At 33.8% G+C, this 21,537-nt stretch overlaps 1 protein-coding gene and 1 pseudogene across 1 annotated transcript; one reads left to right on the plus strand and one right to left on the minus strand.

Annotated features, from left to right (window-relative positions):
• Window positions 1-3,763: 3,763 nt before the first annotated feature.
• Window positions 3,764-5,305, minus strand: LOC148202627 (transcription factor MYB83-like). The gene is made up of 2 exons (XM_088110143.1): window positions 4,848-5,305; window positions 3,764-4,677 (listed from the first exon to the last, which is right to left on the minus strand). Exons 1-2 carry the CDS (start codon window positions 5,129-5,131, stop codon window positions 4,068-4,070), a joined length of 894 nt encoding a protein of 297 aa, XP_087966269.1. The 5' UTR covers window positions 5,132-5,305; the 3' UTR covers window positions 3,764-4,067.
• A 13,688-nt stretch (window positions 5,306-18,993) lies between these two features.
• LOC124848858 (uncharacterized) lies at window positions 18,994-20,849 on the plus strand (annotated as a pseudogene).
• Window positions 20,850-21,537: the final 688 nt, after the last annotated feature.

Here is a 21,537-nt window from a genome sequence, read left to right on the forward strand (position 1 = left end):
TCTCTAAAAACCTTTCCTTCTCTCTACGTAATCTCACCCTTCCTCTTCTCCGATCTTCGTTCAGACACAGTAAAAGCACTTCCGACGTCAAGAGCTTCCAGATAAACCATTCGGTTTGTGAAGCTGAGCTGATAAGTCCTTCTCTTCACTCTGTCGTTCGTTTTCTTAGACATGCAAACCCAGTTCTGGTTTCATGTGTTGATCATCATTCTCAAATGAGTGGTTCTGAGAGTGTTTTGGTTTTACTTGGTTTAGTTTTTGGAGAATTGTTGTGCGTTGAGGGTAGAAGATCTGGTAGTGGTGAACTGTATTCTGCCTCTGTGAACGTCTGGTCACGCTCAGAGGTAAGGGAAACTTATTAATTTAATTTGTATGTTACTTGTATTGCATGAACGTTCGTTGAATTGCTTGAATTAATATGATATATGATGGTTGCTATGTTTGGATTGTATGAAGTATGGAAATTGACTATGATATGAATGTATGAAATTATGAATATATATGTTGATAAATGAGTTGAATATAAATAATTCTAGTATGAAATTTCCCCTATGAAAATGTACGCTCGTCACTGAACGGTCCTTGACCGTTCGGTTTTTCTTGTGAACTTGGTTGGAATCGGATTCTTTCATTTGGGAAGAATCCTAGTTGAGGACGAACGTCTTCGTTTCGAAATACTGTGCATGAGCGTTCGGCCAAGCATAGTTGATTCTTGGTGTTCGGTTATAAACTTAAGTATATATATATATATATATATATATATATATATATGTATGTATGTATTTGTATATTTTTGTTTATTCTTAAATACTACTCCAATAGTATCTTATTATATTTATCAAGCTTTCTAATATAAGTTTAGTAATGCTCGGTCTTACACCAAGCGCTCTTACTGAGTAGTGTTCGTTCTTACACCAAGCGCTCGTACTGAGTAGTGCTCGGTCTTACACCAAGCTCTCATTTTCTTTCCTATAATCTATCTTGATGAAAATAGCGTTCGTCCAACTTCAATAGAGTTCTCTCTCTACCGTGTTCGGCCATTGACTGACATTCGGTTTTCTTGATGTTAAACTCAAATAAGTTAAGTATTTATAAGCGTTCAGTTTCTTCATGTGAATTCTTCTAAGTATTATTCCTTGGATGTCTTGAAGAGTCTGTATCCATTGGTTTCGGCCTAGAGTATTAGCACTTGGCATGGTCTTTTCGGTGTTCGGTTTGAGCTCATAAGGGTCAGTTCATTTAATTGGCCCACTTTGTAATTAACATTCGTTCCATTCGTTTCTTGCTATATCTATTGCACTCGGTTTCTTTCTCAACCTGATAGTAACCCTCCCGGCCTTAGTCTGTTCTGGAATGGGAGACCTCTCGGTCACACTCCAAGTGTTCGGTCTAGTTAAAGGTTAAATTTTAACGTTCGGTATTTGGTACCCTTAGTGATCTTTGAACGAATGGTTTAATTGGGATGATTATTAATGAAAGATGAAGAGAATATGATATTGATGAAATGTTTTGGATTATGGACGAGCGTTCCGGGGAGGAATGACTCATGAATGAATATTGGAATTGGTGAAGTATGAATGTGGGCATTGCTAAGCTAGCGGTTCATCTTGATGTTTCGTGATTACTCGTCCTCACGTAGAGGAGGGTAAGTCATGTGTGGGAACGGCAGGAGGTCCTAGTCCTTATGGTTAATTTGGACAGATAGGACTAACCTCGGGTGGCAGCTGTTGAGGGTATCCCAGTTACTACATCACCCGAGTGCACGAACGTCGTAGCTACACAGATTTCATACAGTCCGGACAGTCAGTCTAGTATTAGGCTTTGTATGAACGAATAATGAATTATCTTGTTTGGTTGATTGTGAGAAATGTATGTTTATAAATGAATTAAATTACATAAGCTTACCCTGTGTTTCTTGTCTTGTCTATTTTGTACGTTCGGTTGTCCTTCTGTTGCAATGATCATCCATGTGGATGTGAGCAGAAGGAGACGAGCTGTTGGAAGAGGCGATGGAAGAAGAAAACCTGGTCGAGGTAGAAGTTAAGACCGAACCGTAGAACTGTTCGGTCAGTAGTATAGTATGATAGTAAGGTGATCTCTCGATCACCTTTTCCCCTTTTTCTTTTGCATGACCGTTCGGTATGGGCTTTTGTAAACCGTTCGGTCAGAATTGCACACTGTACAGCTTTAAATTTCCTGTCCTTCCTTGTAAGGTCGTTCGGCACACTGTTCGTTCTCTTTTAGTGTAAGACTGATTTGTATTACTATTTAATGTGATTATTCTATTATATAGTTTTAGACTGTATTTTTGGGATGTTACAGTATACAGTTCAAACACTGCATCAAGCCATTATCCAATAAAAAATTTAAAATAAGCTAATTATCAGAAAAATAAATGTAATAAAACAAACTAACAACAAAATGTTTAGAATATATATTGCATAATTGGAAACACAAAGAGGCAGAAGTTAGTAGCTGAAAACTTGAACAAAGAACACTGAAAATAATGCAGCAGCAATTGAATTACCTTATATGCCCAATCTTGCAAATCTTTGTTATGGCAATTTCTTGTAGTACCTCCATAATTTCTATATGTTTATATAGCTGGTAGATTAGATAGAATTATAACTAATTTTGTTATAATCTTGATGTATAAATATCTGTATCTGTATTATGCAGAATCGGGATAATACACAAACTATTTTTGCTTCTATGTTTTTCTTCCTCTGCATTGGAATCTCAATACTTGGTTTGAATGATGATTCTCATTATTTAAGATGGTATCAAAGCTCTTCAATTGAAGAGTTCTGCTGTGCCTTTGATCTTCATTTGATTCTTGCCCCTTCTTGATTTCTTTTCGTTTTTTTTATTTACCAAACCAACTCATGGCTGCCATTGATCAGAATAGCCCTTACTATCTACATCTTGGAGAAAACCCCTCGGCAGCGTTGGTTTCTCCTCTTTTGGATCCAACCAATTACAATTCATGGAGCCGAAGTATGCTCACGGCTTTGAGTGCAAAGAATAAATCAGAACTCGTGGATCAAACCCTGTCTAAACCATCCACGAACGATGCCCTATATCCTACATGGAAAAGATGCAAAAACATGGTAGTCTCATGGCTAGTGCATTCAGTTTCGTATAGTGATTAGAATTTTAAAAGAGAGTTTAATATTTTAACTAATTAATTAAAATTTGGGCATGCAAGTTCAATATTTTAAAGTGTGTACTAAAAATTTAAATTAAGTTTTAATAGTTTGAACTAAGAAATAAAATAACTCGAAACTAATTACATTTGTCATAGTGATGGAGTTTTTCCTATCATAGTCAACCAGTTTGCAAAAATAAGTTCATTTACAATTATGCAATTTCGTTACTTTAAACGTTTTAAATGAAGAGTGACGAGGTAGCTAAAGGAAGAAACATAAAAGAACTTTAACCAATCTCAAAGTTGCTATGTGTTATGTATTTACATAATTGTGTTTACATCTGCTGACACTATATAACAACTTCCATTACTCCATACAAAACTCAACTAATCTTTATTTCTCTGTTCACTTTCTAAATTATCCTTATTTCTCTTCATGAAAGTGTAGTTTGGATTATTACACCAACTTATTCCCACAAATTCACACAAAGTACTTCACAAGCAAACCACAGGAGCCACTCATGGCTAATCTTTACAGATACTACAGTTTTCATTACACAACTATGTCTAAGAACCTTGGATTCATATTTGGACTGTGTATTATTTGCAAATGGATAAACAGAAATTAACATTTGGAATAAACAAAATGCAAGAGACAAAAGTATATGAAATGATTCAACAGGGAAAAATTATGGATGCCTAAAGTTTCCTAAGATGAGCTTTTCGTTGTCTTCTGTGTATAGCTACAATGCATTCTCCAATACTTTTACAATTTTTACAATTTAGTCGTATCTCTGTATTTGTGTCTGTGTCTGTGTTCGTGTCTGTGTCTGTGTTCGTGTCTGTGTCTGTGTTCGTATCTGTGCTTCACAACGAAGAAGTGATGGAATGAAAAAAAGAAGAAGGAAACTTAATCAACTTAAAAATCAAGGAAAGGAAAAGAGGTTATGTCTTGCATCAAGTTCTCCAAATAAAGTTCCCCTTGGCCATGATTTGCAAACCCAATTAAGTCCTCTACCTTGGAGCCTTGAATGTTATCAGTGTTATTGAAGGAACCATAATTGAAGTGGTTGTTATGGCTTTTCACATCAATTGGAACAATGTCACTTTCAATGCTTCTACTTTCTAACGAAGGAAGGGAGAAGTCTCTTCCTAACCCCATTTTGTTATTTGCTTCCAATGTCCCATGATTCACTTGGTGTCCATCTTCCATGCAGGTAAAAATTTCTGAAACATTAGTCATATCACAGTGATTGTTTACCAACAAGGAAAAAGGGTCAAATTGGTCAGCCAAAACCATTGCTTGCATGGATGATATGGATGAAGAGGAATCCATGCTCATGCTCATGTTCATGATGTCATGGTCATTAAAGGGCATGATCCCACTCAGAACATCTTTAGACTCTGATGAGTCAGTGCTGTTGTTCACTGAAGTGTTAGTTTTCATCCTTTTCTTCAATGTAGAGTTCCAGAAATTCTTTATTTCATTGTCTGTGCGACCAGGGAGACGTGCTGCAATCTGAGACCACCTATAACAAAATCGAAAAGATTAAGGAAAAGAGACTAAGAAAAAAGCCAAATATTTGTTTCTTCTTGACAGAAACATGTTGCAGTTTATTCATAATTGTAGATCATATACAGACATTTTAAAGTTGATATCGGAAAGAACTTGATGAGAAGGTGAACAGGAAGAGACTACCTGTTACCAAAAATGGAATGCAAATGAAAGATGAGGAGTTGTTCCTGGGATGAGAATGCACCACGTTTGAGGTCAGGTCTCAAGTAATTAATCCAACGAAGACGACAACTTTTGCCACATCGTTGGAGACCTGCGTTCCTTGCAATGTCACTCCAACACCCTTGTCCATTTGTGAGCATGTACCTTATCAGCTTCTCATCTTCATCAGGTGACCACAACCCTTTTCTCAACTTAATAATGTCCTTCATTCTGTCCTTGTTGGCCATCAGATCAGGTTTCCTCATTTGCCTATGCTCACTCAACAATACTTGTGGAATGATCAAAAGCTATATGCAATGTGTGTGTGTTTTCTTGTTTTTTTGAGTGTGATATGATAGAGGCCTATATAGGTGAATGATATTCATGAGGGACAGATAAAAGGCTTCATAGGGTGGGAAATGGTGATGATGAGAGTGATGGTTGTGGAGTTTGCTTAAAATATGAATATGCATGAGAGAGAGAAGAGGGATTGTGTTTGTTGGTTGATGGGTAGAGTGGAAAACGGATTGGAGGGGGACCTCCCTAACACAAAAAAGAGAGTGATCAAAGAAAAAAAGAGAGGGATTTATATGTTTTACTTCACTCTCAAGGTAATCATCATCTATGAAGTTCAAAATTTTTTGCTTCCACTTCACATAATACTCTTTCTCTCTCTTGGTTTTAAACTTCAGATTCACGTGTGTTTAGACCAGATGCAGATGATGACTATGCTACTTTTGTTGGGATTTAATTTAATACCATAATGTTGCACGCTTGAGGTTTGTTTGTTAATTTTCATGTTGTTTTATGATTGTGTGTAGCTTACATTCTGTGCATGAATTTCAAAAGGGCTAACCACTGTTTTGGCATATTTCTTAAGCAAATTATGTGCACCTCCAACCACGCAACACCATTTTAACATTTGTATTTCTCTTTTGTAATAACCTGGTTTATGCTTCTGTTTGAATATCCATAGCATGCATCAGAAAATGTTGGCAAGAAGTTTTGGCTTGTAAGAGTTACTGATAAAATGATGAACACACCCATCATTTTCTTCCTAGCTGTCAAGGTAAATATATATATATATATATATATATATATATATATATATATCTCTAGGGTGATTCCCTTTCCTTTACCTAACATTTTCCACAGAAAAGTTTCATGAATCATAAAAAAACTGTCATAAATCTGAGTCATTGTCCAATCCAAAACCAAAGAGAAACACACATTGGAATTCTGTTAGTTCCAAGGGCAATATTGTTATTCACACACTACGATCTCTGTTGTGACAGTGACTCCCAGAATTTTCTGAGAAAAAGTGAAGCATAAATCTCTGAAGCTACTCAAATAGTTCAAAGACATCATTTTCTGCATCAACAGCTGTTATGGTATGAAGATGGCCACGTTAGAAACAAAACCAAAACTGAAAAGAAAGTGCTCATGCTTATGAGGGTGTACCAAGCAACATTCTACTTTGTTACAAAGAAAAGAAAAAACAACTCATACCAGTATTCTATTTCACACCTTATACAGCATTACAAGTTATGGATATTTTCAGGAGAGAATTCTCTAGATAAAACTTGAGTTCAGTTCACATAAAAAAATTAACATAATTTTCAATTCATGTAATGAATTTATAGATCTTAGTTTTTATATGATGTTTAATTTTTTTTATTTTTATTTAATATAAGACTTAAACTCATCTTTCATAGTAAAAAAGAATGTTTTACGTCAAAAAGAATATTTAAAAAAATGACCATGATATTTTAACAACTATTTTTAACAAGAGACTGTGTTACTATTTCATTGATCTGTATATTTGAAATAGACCCATCAGAAGTTATTGCATAAATTATTATAAAAAAGCTGTTAAAAAAAGTTGTTAAAAAGACATTTTCCTCTACAAAACTAAGCATGTGAGAAAAGTGGTAGTACTTTAACACAAATCATGGTCTAAAAGGTGAAGTGCTCAAAATAGAAGATACATGAGCATAGAAGGTTGAGGCTTACTAATTTTAACAGAAAAATGTGTAGGTACAGAATCTATTTGTTCTTTTTCTTTTTTACTCTGTCTATTTCAGCTTTTGTCTGTAAGTTTATGGATTCAATCATCACAAAGGACATTTGAGAATGAAGTGTGCATAAAGAACTTCATCACAGCCATCCAAATTCCAAACATGTTTAAATTCCAATCTCTTTTCTAGTAAAAAAATTATATGGGGACCAGGATGAGTGCATTTGGTAGCACAAACCCCTGAAGAAAAAAATGTTAATACATAAATATGCATATTATTGTGCTATATCAGAAGTATCAAGAATCAAACACATTACACTGCAGCTTTTGAAAAAAAATTAATGATTTTACATGCTGCTCTTGAGGATCAACAGGACCACCAGTTTGATGAATTTTGTTGCAAACATTGGGATGGATTCCACTATAGTAAAGTCGACTAGAAATTTTGTTTAGTTTACCAAAGTTTTTTCTTTAATTTTATTTGTTTAAATTTGTGTGTGTGTGTGTATAATTAAAAACATATTTTAATTTGGTTAAATGTTTTTTAAAGTTTAATTGATTAATTAATGTTTTTATTTGGATAAATTAAAGTGATTATTACTTTTACATATAGAATTATTTTATTATAATAAATATTATAATTTAATTTATAAGGTTAATGATTTAAAATATAATATTTTCATTTATTTACTTTTATTTTAATTTTAATTTAAAATAAAATTGAGTTGGCAAATCAGAACGCACTAGAATTAATGACCAATTGAAAATATTAGCCCGGACCATCAAATTTTGGTAGAGTAACGTATTCATACCCACTCTGCCATGTTACAAAAACACTAATTTCTCAAAAAAAAAAACTTGCTATTCGATTATTGGTAAAGAAAAGAAAATAAAAACTATATTATTTGGATGAAGAAAAAAATAAAACGAAAAGTAAATATAATTATTTATTTGATTAAAAAATTAAAATTAAAATTAAAAGAGTATAGCACAAAGTTGAGATTTTGTATTGAGAGGTTGAATACTTCAATTTTTGCGGGACATCTAATAATGTTGAAAGAGCCCGTAGAGGCATGATTGGGCTGACACTATGACGGGTTTTTGGGTGCTAATTCTTGCACCGACATACTTTCTTCCTACACCTCCGTAGATTAATTAAAAGGACTATTTTATCCCTATCTTCTTCCTACTATCTTTTTCGTCCTCCATGTGCATCTTTTTTCCCCTTCATTCCAACATCATTCACCTCTTCCTAATATCTTCTTCCTCCTCCATGTGCATCATTTCTTTCCATTCTTCTTCATCTAACATCTTTCACCTCCCTATAGGGAACAAAATTAGATACAGCACAAACACCACTACACATTTATAACTTATGTTGCACATTGTTAGAAAAACACACCTATTTTTTTACAAAATCATCTTACAAGTAGAGAAATAATAACAGTGCAATTAAGTATTTAATCTAAATTTCACAACATTCTACTACAAAAGTACAAGAAAAGTCAAATAAGCTTAAAGTGTCCTTGACTTGGAGGAAGAAATATAATGGACCTTAAATCCATTATATAGCCACTAACCACTCATTCTAGGACATATCCTAGTTATATGCTACTTACAAGATGTGTTTTCATCAACCCAACACACACAAAAACCACAAAAACATTAAGCCTTTTATGTTTTTCATTCTCTCCACCTATTCTCATTATGAGTAAAGTTAAATTTATCACGAAGAGAGAATGGAAAATTGTCGAAGATGGAAGCATTGGAGGAGTCCTGTGTGTTTTTTGGATAGTGAGAAATGAATGGCAACGATGCATGCAGATGCATAAAGCTTCAATAGAGTTATAGAATAGGAGAAGGAATAGCCCTGTCAAATCCAAATTATACAATCGACAATTCAAATTTTACATTCTAGATTATCAATCCAAAATGAAAAATAAAAAAATGAATTCTAAATTGTACAATCTGAAATGTAAAATTTCTATTTTGGATTTTATAATTCAAAATGAAAAATAAAATATATTTTGAATTATATAATCCATAATCTAAAATAAAAAAATGCATTCCAAGTTGTATACTCCATAACTCAAAATGATAAAAAGATAAAATTGAAATTATAAAATATATGAAGGTACATAAAGAAAATACAAAGTAGTAGGAATAAGTAGATATGCCAATTTGACCCATGTTCCATGGGTCAATCTTGACCTACTCTTGGAAATGTTCCCTATTAGAAATGGGTCGACTCAAGTGAAAGATCGAAAGATGAGATAGATTGAGCTAATAGCCAAGATGGGTTGATTCAGGCTGCAGGTCAAGTCTAGTCAATATAGGCCAAAAGTCAAGTCCGGTCAACACATGCAGAAGGTCAAACTCAATTGGCTTAAGTCAAAGTTCAAGTTGAGTCGACTTGAGTTGAAGTTCAAGAAGTGTCGAACTGGGCCTATAGTTAAAACGAGACGGCTTGGGCCTAAGGTCAAGTCAGGTCGCATGAGGCAAAAGTCAACAGGATCGACATGGATCAAAGGTCATAAACGATCAATTCGGTCATAAAGTGGAGGCAAGCTCGTTTGGGCCAAAGATTGAGTAAGGTTGACATGAGCCAAAGGTTGGGTCGGTTTGACTCAAGTTGAACATTGGGTCGGGCCAACCTAGACCAAAGGTCGAGATGGGTTGAATTGTGTTAAAGGCCGATGTGGGCCCACTAGGACCAATGGTTGAAACACCCTCGCTCGTGCTGAAGGTTGAGATAGGCTAACATGGGTCGTAGGTCGAGCCGAGTTGGCACAGACTGAAGATCAATCCAAGCCAACACTAGCTAAGGGTTGAGGCAACCGATCTGAAGGTTGAGAAGGACCAACACGAGTTGAAGGTTGAGATGGGTCGTGACAGACCACTTTAGGCCAACATAGGTTGAAGGTCAAGCCAAAACAACATGGGCTAAAAGTCAAGCTAGGTTGGGACTAATAGAAGGTTGTGACGCGTTGGCCTGAATCGAAGATCGAGATGGGTCGTCCCATAATGAAGGTTGAGACGGACCGAAGGTCAAGATAGACCGCTTTAAGTCAAAGGCAAGAAGGACCAAGACAACCAAAAGTCAAGTTGAGCTGGCACACATTGAAATTTGAGCAGGGTTGGGATTAGTAAAATATTGAGACAAGTCAACACGTGCTAAAGGTCGAGACAAGCTCACACATGTCAAAAGTCGAGACAGGTCAACCTAAACTAAATATCGAGACGAGTTGACCTGGACTCAAAGTTGAGGTAAATTGACTTGTGTCGAAGATGGTAACATGCTGACAAAAATCGAAGGTCAAAACGAATTAACTCAAACTGAAAGTTGAAATAAACCAACAAAGATAGAAAACAGACATAAATGGACCAAAAGTTGAAATAGACATACATACATCTAAGTCAAGATAAATAAACTTGATATGAACTTAACTTAATATATCTTTGAATTGAAGTTTTAATTTTGATACTAATTAGCTTATATGTCCAATGATATTTTTTCTTCATGTTTTAAAAAAATATATAGATGAGTCCTAATCCATAAAATATTTGTGGACATTTTGACCATACGAGTTTTTCTAATAATGGACTTTTTGGGGATGTTGATTTTTGAACGCCAATTCATATAAATCAAAACCAAATCTAACCAAATCTTGTTGAAAGGATCAACTTCACAATTCTAGCAATAAACGCCCTCGGCTTCTACTATTTTGGTATGGCCGTATGAGCCTCAACATTTGTTTTTTTTTTTTTAAATCCCTAGTTTTAACTGCCATTTAAGTAAATATAACTACTAATAAATATGCTTTCGGTCAAAATATAGATTAAATATCTTAATCAGAAAGTAAATAAATATACATTAAATATTTAAAAAAAATAGATAAGCTTTTTAAATACGAAATCCTTAAATGATTGAACAAAGTTACAAATTTATCATAATTAAAATACTATGAAAAAATCATATTGCAATTGAGTTATAAGTTTTTTTAATAAAGTGTGAGGATGTATTCAAAGAAAAAAAAATCACTAAAAGTAACCTATTAATGTTTTTTTTAAAAATAACTATAAATTAAAGCATAAAATAATAGAGTAGAAAATCTTCTCGTAGACCCTCCACCTTAAATTAATGAATTATTACTATTATTTATCACTGGTGAAATATAAACCTTCGAAAACATGAATCATATCAGTGGCTATGAAGCTCTGTGACATGTCACCATTTCTTTGTTTCGCGCGTGAAGGCTTTCTATGTTCTCAGCCACAAATTTGATACCAACTTTTATTCACTGTTTCATATGTGGATATGTTATTGATTCTGGAAACTTCGTATGTTAACAATAAAAAAATATCTAAAAGATAAAAGAATTAAAAATATTTCAAAAATGAATAGAAATAACAAAACCATTTAGAGACGGAATGAAAAATTAAAAATGCTAGAACCAAAAAATATATTAAAAAAATTGAATCATACATTAAAGAATAAAAATATTCATACTTTGTTATCTTCTGGAGAGAAAAATGTTAAAAATTGATGAAGCTAAGTCGTCTTAACAAATCTCATTACTAGTCCCTCAAAAAGGAATTAGGACAGATTGAATTTCATTAAGATACCAAAACCTATGACTCGTTTTCAATGACGGGTTGTTAATGTTAGTTTTTAAACTTACGAAAAAAAATTATAAAAATAATTTACAATTAATTATGACTTAATCTATCACATAATGGTATGGCGAAAACACTTGCACGAAGGATATGCAAGCCCTGTGTAAGACCCTGGAAAATAGCGTACATTCGCTGGAGTCCGCGTGGCAGTTGGAGAACGAGACACCTCAGCAACGCACGTGGCAACTGCAGGACGAGACACTTCATTAACGGACGCCAGGTGTCACGCTGCATGGAGTCTGGGTGATGAGCGCAGTGCAGACCGCGTGTCACTCGGAGAACGTGGCATTTCATTTACGAACGCCAGGTGTCATGCCGAGGGGAGTCGGGAATCGGTAGTGGAAAGCACGTGTCCGCCAAAGAGAGGACGTTCGTTCGGCGCTGGAAGCAAAACTGAAATTTCTCAGAAAAACTCTCCACTCCCTCTGCACGCAACCCTTTTTCCCAAATTCTGAAGAGAACCTTTCTCTCTTCCTTCTCTCTAGAAACCTCTTCCTCCTCTCTACTGAAAATATACCTTTCTCTTCTCCGTTCATCATTCCGAAACCATAGGAGTACTCCCGACACCGTAAGCTTCAATTTGGACTGAACAGATCCAGATTCTGAACTGGTAAGTTCTCAACCTTAGTTGTTCGTTCTTAGGTTTCATGCAAAACCAAGTTTTGGCTGCATGCAAGGGTATAGTCTTAGTATTCGATTTTCATGTGTTTAGATTAAGTTGGAATTGTTGAGTGATCGTGTGGATAGAAAGCTGGGAGCGGACGAACCAAAACCTTGCCTATTGAACGTTTCAGTCACGAATCCGGGTAAGGGAAGCTTATTAGATTTAATTCATGTGATTGTGTTGTACTGCATGTGCGTTTATTTGATGTTTGAAGCATGATGTATGATAAGTGGATTTTGGTGTATGAATATGATATTGAATTGATTGTATGAAAATGATGAAAAGTTATATGGTTGGATTAAACTGAAATGTGAGCTGTATGATGAGATGATGCATGAAAATTATAGATTTTTGCTATGATATGCTTAATTAAATGTATGAAAGATTATACTGGAAAATGAGTTTATTGTAAATGAGAAATTGAAAATGAGATTTGTATGATAACACACGTTCGTTATCGAACGGTCCTTGACCGTTCGGTATTCTCTGTAACTTTTCTGAAAAAGCTGAATCCTTCCATCTGGGAAGAATTCGCATGTAGGACGAACGCCCTCTTATATTAACCTTACGTTTATGCGTTCGGCCAAACGTAAATACCTGAGTGTTTGTGAGAAATTTTAGAAGCCTGAGAATATATTCAAACACTTAGTCATATTGTTCCAAATGTAACTTCAATATTATAACTTACGAAAAATCTTATTTCAAATGTATTGAATTAGCTATGGGTCTCGACCCAAAGCGTACATCCTAAGTAGCGCTCGGTCTTATACCGAACGCTCGTTCAAATGTGTATGTGGTAAAGAACGCTCGGTTCCATACCGAACGTTCGTCTCTTCTGTAATTATCAGCGAGTGATAATAGCATTCGTCCTGAATTGAAATAGCGTTCGTCCATAAATTTACATAGCGTTCGTCCAATAGTCCTAATAACGTTCATCCAATACTTCAGTGACTTTCGTCCAAAATTTCATTAAATGTCTATTTTAGTGCTCGGTCATTGACTGGAGGTTTGTCTCTTGAATTATCTCGGGTTCGGTTTATTTGTCTAAACAAGTTTGTGGATTATGTATCTATTGGATTCATTCCAGAGTTATTGAACTTAAATCATTCTAAGTATTTTTCAGATCGTACTAGATTCAGTTCATCTAACTGAGTCAAGTTATAATGGAGTTCGTCTAATAACCTGTCTTGATTTTATTCTACTCGTGAACGAGCCTTTCTTGGTAATGTGTTAACGTTCGTCCTCTATTACAAAGAGGGCTGGACGTTCGTTCTTTTATGGAAGTGAAACTAAGAATGAAAGTGTGAATAAGATGAAAGATTAAGATGTGCGAATGATGTAAGAGATGAAATTATGATTGTTGGTTTTGAACGAGCGTTCCAGGGTGGAACGACTCTTGAATGGATATTGAGATTTGTAAGTATGAACGTGGTAAGCTTAGATGGTGGTTCATCCTGATATTCCGTGAGTGCTCGTTCTCAAGTAGAGAGGAGTATGTCATGCGTGGGAATGGCAGGAGGTCTAGTCCATAACTGTAACTTGGACAGAACAGACTAACCTCAGGTGGCTACTGATGAGCATTCCAGTTACCCCACCTGGGTGCACGGACGCCTTAGCTACACAGGATTCATACAGTCCGGACGGTCGGTCTAGTATCAGGATTTTGGGATGGAATTGATGTATGAATTGAATGTATATGTTGTGAATTTAATTGCTGAATTTGATAAGTATGAAATATCTGTTTGACTTGAATTAAATTCAATAAGCTTACCCTTGCATTTCCATTGTGTTGTCTGTTTTTGTATATCCGTCTTGTCAAATGCAATGATCATCCGTGTGGATGTGAGCAGAGGGAGATGCGTCTCTGGAGCAAACACTTGAAGAGGAAGTTATTGCTGAAGATAACTTAGTAGAAGTTGAGGTGAAGGCCGAACAGTAAAGGCGTTCGGTTATTTTAGTTAGTGTAGTTAGTAGCGAGCCGCTTTAGAGCAAGCGTTCCTTTTGGCTTGCGTTTGTATATTGAACGTTCGGTATTTCTTTTGTAAACCGTTCGTTCTTATTATTTTGTAGCGCTCGTGGTTTACGTGTGTATGTAAGGCCGTTCGGCCATTATTTTGAACTTGTTCTTTGTTATTGTAAAACTGCTTTATCATATTAATATATGTTAATATTCTATTATATAGTTGCTGACTGTATAATTTTGGGATGTTACACCCTGCTGGAGAACCGTGAGGCAGCTTCCCAAGAATGAGATGATTCCTTGCGCGCATTGGTTAATAAGACTGATTCCCTCAATCAAAATCGCTTCGAACAATTACAACGCTCCTTGGATACGTTAGTTCTTCATCAAAATCTTCACCATAACGGCGTCTTCGTTCCAAGTACGTGATATTTCTATCGGATTCCCACATTTTGATGGTCTGACTCTAATTCTTGAATGAATCTTCAAAGCGAAGAAGTTTTTTCAATATCATCGTACCAGTTGTCAAAACGAGAAACCTGACTCAATCCGGACCGGTTCACTATGGGTTGGTCATTTAGTGAGCTAACCTAACCCGACTCACTTATTAGCGAGCTGAAAAAATTCAAACCAGACTCGATCCACCATGGGTTGGTGAGTTAAACAGATTGGCTCACTTAATTACAAGTTTTTTTTAAATAAAAAATATTATAATTTTTTTATTTAAATCTAAATAAATTTCACTCTAAAATGATGTTAAACTCCAAAGACAATTAAAAAAAATCATCACACAATCTAAGTGTAATTCAAAAACAAGTACAAAAGGCGAACAAATACGTTTTTAATATTGATAATTTTTTGTATCAGTTGTCCAATTATAATATTAGAGTCTTGAATAGATAAATCTATATATTTTTCTCTTTTGAAAAATCTTTTTTATTATCCCCATCTACAATATAATAAAAAAATGTTAACTAATAATATTGAAACACAAAATAATAAATAATTAAATTAAATTAGGTGGGTTGGTGAGCCAACCCGGCTCACCACGGGTTCAACCCGGATGAGCTGGGTTCTAAGTGAGCCGGGTTGAAAACTAACTCGCATAAAAAAATTACATTTTCTTCAAACCCAACCCGGCTCAAACGCGTGGTGGGCCGGGTTGGCTCGTGGGTTACAAGCCATTTTGACAACACTAATCATACCCCAGTGATGGAAAACTGGTTTGGCCTAAACCCAAATGAAGGAGGTTGACCAAAACAAACTTCATGGAACTCCACAAAGGACAGTAATGATGGAGGAAGATCCAAAGGATGGGTCAAGATCTACATTTAAAGAACAAGTTTTTGTGCTAAGATGATGGAAACCCTCTTCATGTAAGTTGAAGGAGAATCTTCAAGATGATGTACTAAACGTGGAAGCATATAAAGATGAATATTGTGTTTGGAGGATGATATGTAAGTGTTTTTTGAAGGAGATCAGGTCAACCATCAAGAAAAGGTTAGGAGACATCTTCAAGACATCTATCCTAGCGAGCCTAGACAAAGGGAGATTGCAAATTGGTAGAAATTTTGTCTATTATTCATTCCAAGCTAAGAGTACAAAGGTTTAGTCACTCCTACTTATAAGAGAGGAGTGAAACCCATTTTTAGCTAAGTGAAACAGAATCAGTTAAGGTGCATTAAATATGAGAGATTCTTGAACCTTCCTTAAGAGTTAGATGCAATGAATATGAGCCTCTTTAGTTAAGACAAGTTCTAGAGGATTCCTTAAGGCCCAGGCAAGCCCAGAAAGATGTTAGACGCATCTCTACTCAAAGGGAAGTCAAAAAGACTCAAATCAGCACACTCGACGTTTATGTCCGAAATAATCGATTATCTAAGACTATAATCGATTATTACCAAACTAAAACATGAGAGAATACCAAAGTTGGCTGGAACAGTCGATTATCAAGGTAGATAATCTTCTTCCATTCTTCTAGTCCTAACTTAAATTGTAACTCCTTAAATGGATCTTCGTCAAGCTCCTTGGATGAGTTTCCATCGTGCTCTCTCTCTCTCTCTTGAAAATACAAGGCTTAAGGAAAGAACATATGTACATATTTACAAGGCTTAAGAAAAGGAAGAAACAAACGTGAAAACACTATTTTCCACAAGAGTGGAGGTCCTTGAAGTCCTTCTTCTTCTTCCATTCTCCTAGTCCTAACTTAAATTGTAACTCCTTAGGTGGATCTTCGTCAAGCTCCCCGGATGAGTTTCCATCGTGCTCTCTCTCTCTTGAAAAACGATTTGTCCTCAGATAGGAAAGGTATTTAAGGGACAACAATTTTGAGTTGTTTAATTCTTCCAAGATTAAAGATGTATCTGCAATAACCATCAAACAAAAATTGAATGAATTTTTGTACCAAAGTAAGAACATATCTAAAGTAAATAACAAAATAATATGTCCTTTCTATTTTTTTTAAATGATTTTCCTTAAGAAAGATTATTTTCCCTAAGAATCTAAAACTTTTTCTTCAAAAGTAATAAGACCTATTTTGCAAAAATGTTTTTGTCCACCTTGAGTTAGTTGTAACTTGTTAAGTAACAACAACTCAAAATGTGATTTTTCAAAAGCTATTGAAGAGTTTAAAACAATGGGGAGTGAAGTGAAGTTAAAAGATTTTCAAAAGTAAATGTTAGAATCAAGAAATGAGATCATTGATGAAGTGGTAAGAGTTCAAAGATTAGAAAACTCTCTTTTAAAACTCTTGACTCAATTATGATTGTGGTAGTGAAAAATGCCTTAAGTAGGAGTTCTTCTCTCTCCTTTTCTCTCCTTTTCTCTCCTCTTCTCTCCTCTGGATCTCTTTTTTCACTTTCGTTTCTTTATTTAGACTTTTTTCTATGACTTAGTCTACTCTTACAGGTTCATGGCTTCGAGTGGTTAAAGACTTCCTCAATACTACTTTGTATGAATTATATGATAAGTATTTTAATGATTATCTTCATGATTCTAATTATTATGCAAAATAAATGGCTTATTGTTTTGGAAAAATAGACTTGTGATTTCTTCAAATGAGCAATTATAACACAATTTTTTTATAAATTTCATGTTAGTAAAATTGGTGGTCATTCAGGAATTTAAAAAATTGTTGTTAGGATCGTTTCTCAATTTTATTGACCACATATGCATACTGATATCCGCAGGTTTGTTTATGACTGCTCCATTTGCCAAAAGGCAAAGATCATGTTCTTTCAATTGGTTTGTTGAATCCTTTACCTATTCCTTAATGATTTCTGGCAAACGTTAATACACGTTTCCTTAATGGACCACTACTTTCCAAGAAAAAAAAAAGTTCAACGACTTCTTCTGATAAGAACATCTACATTTTTCCTTAAAAGATAGTGACAGTGAAGTTTCAATTTATAATTTTATAGAAATTAATTAGACTTTTTACAGTTAATTCTATTGTATATACATGTTTTAGGCTAAAATGATTGTATAAGTTTAAATAGGAAACTTTTATATATTTGATCATTAAACTTCAAATAAATTATTTTACATGTCAAATATATTTTTTTAAATGATATTAGAACGAAAATATATTAAATAGTAAATAACTTAAATATTAATATAAAATATATTTGATATATAAAAAAATTAAAAAATATTAGTTACTAAAAATTTTAAACATGAACAAATTTTAATTTCACATTAAAATATACAAACTAAAATATATGAACTAAAAGTAACGTTAATTTTAAAAAGTAAATATATGTAATTATATGCATATTTAACACTTTTATATTTTAAAAGTTGTGATTAAATATAATTTAAATATTTATTTTCAATTTTTTGAGATATTTTTAAGAATAAAATAATGTATTAAACATTACATTGAATAATTTAAATATAAATTTGTCTTCAGTCAAAAATTTTGTTTAGTTAACTTAGTTTAACCAAACTAACTTATCACTGTGGTAAACAACGCTATAGTTGACTACTGAAAGGGACTTTTAAATACGATTTAATAAATGTCGTTATAAGTAAGAAATTGACAGCTGTTATACCTGTAATCAAAAGTAATACTTTTTAACTTAACGGCGGTTTTGAATGCACAAGCTGCGATGACCCAAGTTATAAGTATATTTATATAAAAACTATATATTATGCTTAACCAAATTAATTTTATTTTCATTTTATATTCTTTTTCTTACATGATACTTTACGGACATATTATAGTTATCTGTATATCTGTATAAGAACTAATATATTAACATTTACCTATAAAAAATTATTAATGAACGTTAGGAGTAAATATTGATCAAATTCTTCAAATGTCCTCTAGTTTTTTATTTCAAGGAATAAAATTGATTATAATTAAATTAATTTGAATTAAATGTTAGATTTTTATTAAAATATAAAAAGTGGAAAGTTAAATAAATTATAAAATTAAAGATAAATTAAGATACTCTAAAAGATAGAAAAACATGAAATAAATTGAATTAAATTAAAGCTCAATAAAAAAATATAAAACATATTATGTTAGATTATAATTAAAATTGATTATAATTAAATAAATTTAAATATTTTTATGTTAGATTGGTTCGGATTAAGTTATCTTATTAAACTGAATTCGTACTTGTAACGAACAAAGCATAATAAACCCAAAAAGAAATTATTTTCAATCTGATTAAGGAAAATATGAACAATACAACACCAACAATACGGCACAGACTTCCATTCTTTGATGTTAGTACTTGTATAACAATAATTGATCAAACTTATAAAACTTTTTAAGTAATCACAATGTTGCTTTTTGCTTTCAATGAAACGTTATATGGTATGTATTTTATTATTCTTTATAGTATAAATTCCAGGAAAAAAGAAGATAACTAAAATACTTTTTGAATTTTTGATATTTTTATTCTGGTTTCTTAATTTTAAAAGGTATCGATAATGAGTCATTTCTTATAATGAATGACAATATTTATATAAATAAATAGACTGGAAAACAAAAAGGGAAAAAAATGTTAAACACGAATTTTCTCACAATTATAAGCTTAAATAGAAGAACGCAAATGTTTTTATTTCCAAAATGGTTCTATAATTGGAAAGCACTTTTCTAAATGTTGATTTCAACCAAGAACAATTTCAAGATATTGTTAACTTGCTTAAGTAGTAAAATTGTAGTAATATGTGAGTTTTATATACAGTACAACTTTGCACTCATAATTCCTTTTCGCATGAACTATAACTATGTTAAGTTTCTCACAATCTTTGAAATTAACCAATATATATATATATATATATATATAATTATATATATACGTGTTTGTAAATTTAGAGTAAATTTTGAGAAATGTTCCTCGATTAGTTGGTTAAATAAATGAGTTTAATAATTTTTTAATATATTGCAATTGTTAATTTTATTATAACTTGATATGTTAAGAAGTATAAATATTTTGAATTCATATTTATTAAATTAATAATTTAATGGGTTAAATATGCTTTTAATCCCTCAACTATCAAGCGATTTTATTTTTCGTCCTTCTTTCAAACTTTGGTACAACTTGATCATTCTCCTTAAGGAAACTATAATTTTTCGTCCTCTAAAACCAACGACGTTAAAAATCAGCTGAGGTGGCTAACGGTGATGTGCCACGTCATTTTTTCTTTTTCTGACACTCTTTCTCTGCTTCTTTGTCTCCCTCTTTCTCCATCTCTTTCCTTGCATTTTCACACCTAGCTTCTCTCCCTCTTTCTCCCACTCTTCCATTCGCCGTTGTATCACAAAACTCTTCTCAAAGATCACAAAACTCTTCCATCAATCTGCCCCTCCAGCGTTAGCTCCGAAGCGGCAACACCGCCCGAGTGTCCGTCTAGGAGAGATCAGCGACCAACGCGTCGCCTTACATGGCCACGACTCGCATACACGCCGCCCGAGCATGCCTCCATGGAGCTGGCGGACTCCAAAGGAATCTTCAAGAACTTCAAAGGCACGCTCTGTCATGAACCTCGCGAACGACAGCGAAGAGTTTGGAAGCACCAACAATTATAGGGGAAAGGAAAAGCGAGGAGGACCAACAGTGAAGCGATTGAGATCAAACTAGACTCCACAAGCAACGATGGACGAGAACGGTGAGGAAGAAGGTTTTAGGGATTTCGAACATGAACTTGAACAAGATCACAGTCCGGTGCACTCGGTGGAAGATAATGGTGTGGATTATTGGCATGGGGATCGGAGCAAGGATCCTAGAGTTAGGGTTTCGAATAACGACGGTGTTGAATCAAAATCGCAGGAACGGAGGAAGAGTAACGGAGTTAGGTCTTGGCTTTTCGAGTTAGGTCTGAGTAGGTATGCGCTTATGTTTGAGATCCATGAGGACGATGATGAGTTGCTTCCTATGTTGACATTGGAGGATCTCAAAGATATTGTGATCAATGCTGTCGGGTCTAAAAGGAAAATGTACAATGCAATCCAGAAGCTAAGGAAGTGCTTTCCGTGATGGTGGTGTAATGGGATAAAGATGAGTTAATGTATGTATCTATATGTATTATGTATGTGTAGCTTTCCATAGTTTCTTTGTTCTGGTTTTAAGTTGTGGATAGAAAATGCAGTGTGTATAAGAAATTTTTTTTTATCTATGGTGAATGAACAATAGGGGGTTAGTGATTCTTATTGTCTCTTTTCTTTGTTGAAACTTCTTGTCTGCCCTGTTTTCTTTCCCATTTGTTCTATGTGAGTTTTGTGATACGCAGCAGATGAAAGAGTGGAAGAAGGAGGGAGAGAAGCTGGACGTGAAGATGCAAGGAAAGACATGGAGAAAGAGGGAGACAGAGAAGCAGAGAAAGAGTGTCAGAAAAAGAAAAAATGACGTGGCACACCATCGTTAGTCACCTCAGCTGATTTTTAACGCCATTGATTTTGGAGGACGAAAAATTAAAGTTTCCTTAAAGAGAATGATCAAATTGTATCAAGGTTTGAAAGAGGGACGAAAAATAAAATCGCTTGATAGTTGAGGGACTAAAAACATATTTAACCCTAATTTAATTTATAGATTACATTTCTTTTTCATATTTAAAACTCAACCAACTTTTAATTTTATTATAATTATATATTTGATAATAAAGTGTAAAACATAATTTTATATAAGTGTCAAATATCGTTAAACGTAAGTGTTTCCTTAGTTGTAACAGGCCAAGACATGATATGTCGTTGTAAATGTAAGTTTATAACTTCATTTGATGAAACAAACTCAAGTGCCTTCATTTGTACTCTTTATTAACGTCTTTGTTTATATTCTTTATATGATAAGTTTACTCTTTAATTTGTGTTTTATGCAGGTCACCAGACGTAGTTTTCCTGATC

This window comes from Vigna umbellata, chromosome 3, assembly GCF_029865625.1.
Source record: "Vigna umbellata cultivar VRB3 chromosome 3, Vumbellata_1.0, whole genome shotgun sequence".
Taxonomy (NCBI): Eukaryota; Viridiplantae; Streptophyta; class Magnoliopsida; order Fabales; family Fabaceae; genus Vigna; species Vigna umbellata.